Source organism: Lathyrus oleraceus, chromosome 1 (genome assembly GCF_024323335.1).
Source record: "Lathyrus oleraceus cultivar Zhongwan6 chromosome 1, CAAS_Psat_ZW6_1.0, whole genome shotgun sequence".
Classification (NCBI taxonomy): Eukaryota; Viridiplantae; Streptophyta; class Magnoliopsida; order Fabales; family Fabaceae; genus Lathyrus; species Lathyrus oleraceus.
Window position 1 is genome coordinate 256,564,113 of NC_066579.1, and position 5,635 is coordinate 256,569,747.

The 5,635-nt window shown below is 39.5% G+C and overlaps 1 protein-coding gene across 1 annotated transcript; it reads left to right on the top strand.

Annotated features, from left to right (window-relative positions):
- Positions 1–3,744: 3,744 nt before the first annotated feature.
- Positions 3,745–4,965, top strand: LOC127102167 (eukaryotic translation initiation factor 4 gamma-like). Its single transcript, XM_051039575.1, has 2 exons — positions 3,745–4,540; positions 4,640–4,965. The coding sequence occupies exons 1-2, from the start codon at positions 3,745–3,747 to the stop codon at positions 4,963–4,965; spliced, it is 1,122 nt and encodes a 373-aa protein (XP_050895532.1).
- Positions 4,966–5,635: the final 670 nt, after the last annotated feature.

The window sequence follows — 5,635 nt, forward strand, 5'->3', positions numbered from 1 at the left end:
TATCCGCTTTCTTGCTTATCTGTTTTCTATTATCCATTGCATTCCAAAGGACACACTTGAATCATCTGCTATATGATTTCAAGAAGTGAACCTTCTAAGAAGTTTTACTATCCACCTCCATCCATTCATCATTCATTATGTCCTAGACTTTTCACACTATACCTTTTAAACTTGACATAAGTGTTGTGCAAACATCTTCATGTTTTCTAACTAAAAACCTGGACCCCAAGTCCTTGACTTCTTTTCAAACTCCATTTCATAATACTTCTTCTGAATCAACCTTAATCATACTTTGACTTTCATTTTCATAATCATAATCAATTAACTTCACTCATTCACTTGTTTTGGCTCTGTCCATTGTTAATCTTTTCACATTAGCCATAGGTTTCAATTATCTTTGTGGTTGATGTAAATCTTGCCTATCCTTAGTGAGTCGACAGTAAGACTTCCGTACTGAAAACAGGGCTAACCCCTCTAGTGCGTCGAAGCTATCCTCACATGGTGGATGTTGTTTTTGGTAGAGTGTTCTCCCGTTGATAATGAAAAGCCTCAGTGCTTGTGTTTAAAACTGAATCCACCAACTTTTGGAAATATTTTAGCCGAACTACGGCGTTCTGATCCTTACCTTTGATGGAAGGTACGTAGGCAACGGGTTCATCCGTTCGAACCCAATAACCTAATAAAAATTGTATATTCTTTTTCTCACCATCCCAATCATGTTTGCACAATCTTTATGTCATAACAAATAACAATTTAGCATAACAAGTGTGAAAAGGGCTCCCTAGGAGTACCTAGGACGTAGTGGGTGCCTAACACCTTCCCATTGCGTAATTTACCCCTTACCCAGAATCTCTGATCTTTTTATTAGTTTTCTACGTGTAAAACTTCTTAGGCTTTTGTTCGCTTTTTAGCCAGTCCTTTGGATAAATAAAAGTGCGGTGGCGACTCGAAATTTCAATGTATCTCTTAGCTTATGATTTAATCGATAGATCATATAGCGACGAATACACCGCTACACTTATATCATTCGTTGTAAGTCATTCCATCAAATTATATCAGATGGATGTCAAGAGCGCATTTCTAAATGGTTATATCTCAGAAGAAGTGTATGTTCACCAACCTTCAGGTTTTGAAAACCCTAAATGTCCAGAGCACGTTTTTAAACCGAAGAAATCTTTGTATGGTCTAAAACAAGCTCCTAATGCTTGGTATGAAAGACTAAGCACCTTTCTTCTGGAACATGATTTTATTAGAGGAATGGTTGATTCTACACTCTTCTGTAAACACATTAGAAATGATCTCATAATTTTTCAGGTATATGTTGATGATATAATTTTTGGTTCAGCTAACTCCTCTGTTTGTCAAGAATTCTCTGAGTTAATGTAGGCAGAATTTGAAATGAGTTTGATGCAAGAACTAAAATGATTTCTAGGAATTCAAATCAACCAAGCTGCAGAAGCCACATACGTATACCAAAGCAAATACATAAAAAACATTCTGAAGAAATTTGAAGTGTCACAATGCAAACCAGCAAAGACTCCCAAGCATCCAACCTGCATTCTGGAAAAACAAGAAGTAAGTCAAAAGGTTTGTTAGAAGCTCTATCGTGGTATGATAGGCTCTCTTCTCTATCTGACGGCTACACGGCCAGATATTATTTTCAGTGTATGTCTCTGTGCCAGATTTCAATCAGATCCAAGGGAATTTCATCTAACAGTAGTTAAGAGAATCCTAAGGTATCTGAAAGGAACACCTAACCTTGGCCTGATGTATGAGAAAACATCAAAGTATAGGCTCTCTGGATATTGTGATGCAGATTATGCCGGAGACAGATTGGAACGAAAAAGCACATCTGGAAATTGTCAGTTTCTGGGAAACAATCTTATATCTAGGGCCAGCAAAAGACAATCAATCATTGCATTCTCTACTGCAGAAGCAGAATATATCTCAGCTTCATTATTCACTACTCAGATGCTCTAGATGAAAAACCAACTAGAAGATCTTGAGATATATGAGAGTAACATTCATATCTTCTATGATAATAATGTTGCCATATGTTTAAGTAAAAACCCTATTCTACATTCCAGAGCAAAGCACATAGAAATAAAACATCATTTTATCAGAGACTTTGTTTAGAAAGGGGTAATTTCTTTAAAATTCATAGATACAGACCACCAATTGGCTGATATCTTCACAAAACCCCTTGCTGAAGATTGATTCTCATTCATTCTAAAACATTTAAAAATTGAAAATTGCCCAGAATGAATCAAACTCTTGCTTCTCTGAAATGGCAAAATAGGCTCTAAACTTGACATTTGGTGTCTGAATCTGACTCTGATATTTCTACCAGTTAGAAGTTATCTTAATCTTAAATCCTCAGGATCCAATCTCTTGGTATTCCTTAAGATCGGATAGATTAACATGTGGTCTCTCTTGCGTCTGACTTTGGATCTTCTAGACAACTGTCTAGCACAGAACTCAAGAGACATACCTTTGAGATTTCCTCAAGCAGTGTGCTGATTTAAGGATTAGACATCCATCATTAGTTGTAATTAACTTCTCCCCTAGCGTGTCAACTCTTTTTTTTGTTCCATCATTTAATTACTGTTTCTTATTCCCATCTAACACTGTCATTTTACATACCTAAACTTATGTATTTATATTTGCCACACTTCACACTTTCACACTTTTCACTCACATCCTACACAAACCCTTGTTCTCTCACTTCCAAGCATTCTCAAGCATATCCAAGCGTTCTTTAGCAAACTTCATCTTCTTTATGGATTCCCAACAGCAATCAGTTTACAACTATTCCCAGCAAATGGAATCAACGGAACAACCTCCAAACTCTTCCCAGCAAACTACTACAACAACTGCTACCATTTCTACTCCTATTTACAAGGAACCCCTTATATTGGATCGTGAACCACACATAAATCTTGCCACTCCGTTTGACAAGCTAGAAGTTCTTTATGAATCGTTGGTCGATTTTGAGAACATGAAGAGTGAACGGGATTGACCTTACTGAAGAGTTAATAAAGCAAGGGCGGGAAAACTACTTTCAAAGGCTCTATGGTCCTATCTACACCTATCTGGTCAAGGAATTTTAGATATTTGCAGATTCAGACGACCACTACATCGTTTCTTATGTTCCAGGGGTGAAGATCGTCATCACTAAGAAATCCATCGCCACCCTTCTGAACATGGAGAAGAAAGGGGGAAGAAGAATCTACAACATTAATCCTAGGGAAAAATACATGTCCCAAGAGATTATCCCAACCATCTTAAAACAAAACGCTGAAGATCATTCTGGGGACTATTCATCACCGCCCAACGTCCGACTCGTCAGACTACATCAACATTGACCAGAAGTGTATCCTTTACTGCCTCCATAAAGGGCTCAAGCTGAATCTGCTAGCCTTGTTATTCAAATATATGAGGGACTCTGCCAGAGACACCAGGAACAACATGAAGCCCAGAATATACATACCTATAGGAAGGTTGATCTCTGATGTTCTGATAGAGAGCGGCTTGGTGGATCATCTGATTCATCACAATCTGATGGAAGATGTGTCAATCGACACTGGAAGACCTCTAAACTCGAGAAACCTCAAGAGCATGGGAATCATCGAGAAGGTTCTGGTTAGGCCCTCGTTAGACACCTCCTAGGAAGCCTTTAAAGATCAGAGGAAGATACCCCATGGCCTTTACCTCTTCTCCAAGATAGATCCCCCAAAAGTGGTTATGCACTATCTGCAGGATTTGGCAAACCAGGGGGTCGATATCTCAAACTTCTCTGTGGACTGGCTACCAGAACATCCACCAAATTTCATGAAAAGGATGCGAGAATCATCTGAAAGAAAGATGAAGAAGAAAGCTCAGAAGCTGGGAGAAACTTCTGTATCTAGACCTCATGTGCCTCTGGTCTCCTCCTCTCCAAGTAAGTTTTTGCCTTCTGACTCTCCCTCTATTCATTTAAGGCAACTTTCTTCTTCCCTACCTCTACCCTCTCCCATTTACACACCCTATGAACCTACACCCTCCACCACTAAGCCCTCTGAAACACCTATTTCTAACCCACCATCACCTCCCCTTCAAAAATTTAACCTCACCACCATAAGTCTTCCCATATCTGAAGCTCAGATGTTCAACGAACCCATATCACCACCTTCCTCAACACCTTCATCCCCACCTTACTATACCATCGCCTCTTACTCTGAGCCATCTGACCCCCAATCTCCAACTCTAGCTCAACTTCAGGCTTGTTCCCTTTCCGCCTACAACCAACCTGAATCAGAAACAAACATTCCATCACAGTCTGAACAACCATCATTACCTCCATCTGAACCACACATTGAAACTCCCATTGAAAACCCCATCACCCATCACTCTAAACCTCCCATTGAAACCATCCCCTCATCACCAGCACCTACATCTCCCGTCTCCGAACCAGAACCCACCTTTCCCACCCTTGAAGAAGCAATAGACTTATTTGTTGAGTCTTCAATGGAGAAGATCAAATCACTATCTGAAAACTCTGGTACCAGTGATGATCCCTCTGCAGTGAGGAATCACTAGAACAGAGTGATCAGATGGATGACTTCTGAGGCTTTCAAGATGAAAGGCCTCTCTGAACAAGTCCGAAACGACTTCATCAGAGAAGCTGGAGAGAGGTTGCAGGCACGTTTAGCCAGAGAGGCAGAAGAGAAGGCTAGAAGAGAAGGTGAAGAGAAGGCTCATATAGAAGAAGAGAAAAGAGCAAGAGAAGCTATAGAGAAGGCCACTGCTGAAGGCTCATTCTGGTTTCGCTCCTCTCGTACTGAATACTCTGTAAGAGCTACAGAAGGAGCAGCAGATAGTGAGAGCCAGACTGGACCAACAGGACTCTGTCAACTCCAACATTCAAAACCTGCTGACTCAGTTGCTTTAGAGGATGCCACCGCCTCCGAACACTTAGGAACTTAGGATTTGTTTGTTTCTTTCTCTACTTGCTTATCTAAAATGTATTCTCTAAGTGTTTTTCTATCTGTTCTTCATAGCTTACCAACTTATATGTACTTCTTCTTCATATATGAATCATCTTTTGCCTATATTTTTACCAAGTCTTTTTGAGTCTGACAAAAAGGGGAAGAATAGAAACAGCTCTGATGAAATAATATCTAAGCCTCTTGCTGCACTGCGCATATTAAAAACCCTTATGAAATCCTAGGCTATGCAGGAAGCATCTAAGGTAAAAGCAGTACGCAAGGAGATATGGTAAGAACATCTAAAATTTATCATGATCCATCTCAGAGGGAGTCGTCACTCATCTGACTCTAACATAACTATTTTAAAATTCTTGTTGGAGTATCATTGTTCCATCACCATTCTGAGGTTTTTATCATCATCAAAAAGGGGGCGACTGTAAGAACACGATTCTGTGTCTACAATTCATCTCTAAGGTTTTGATGATAACAAAGGATGAAACAAAATTGGTACCCTAACAAATTTATCTAAGTGTGCAGGACTCTAACTGAAAAAAAGGATCAGATAGACAAATATCTGACAATCACGCAAGTCAAGAACAATAACTTAGAATATACTCAAGTAGAGGTTCTGACCCTGAAGAAAAGAGAAACGCACAAAGTATGACAGT

Excerpts from the sequence above, each read along its gene's own strand:
- LOC127102167 (XM_051039575.1), top strand. The coding sequence starts at position 3,745 with ATGCACTATCTGCAGGATTTGGCAAACCAGGGGGTCGATATCTCAAAC. Across the intron at positions 4,541-4,639 it reads ATCACTATCTGAAAACTCTG|TCCGAAACGACTTCATCAGA; the intron begins GTACCAGTGATG and ends TCTCTGAACAAG.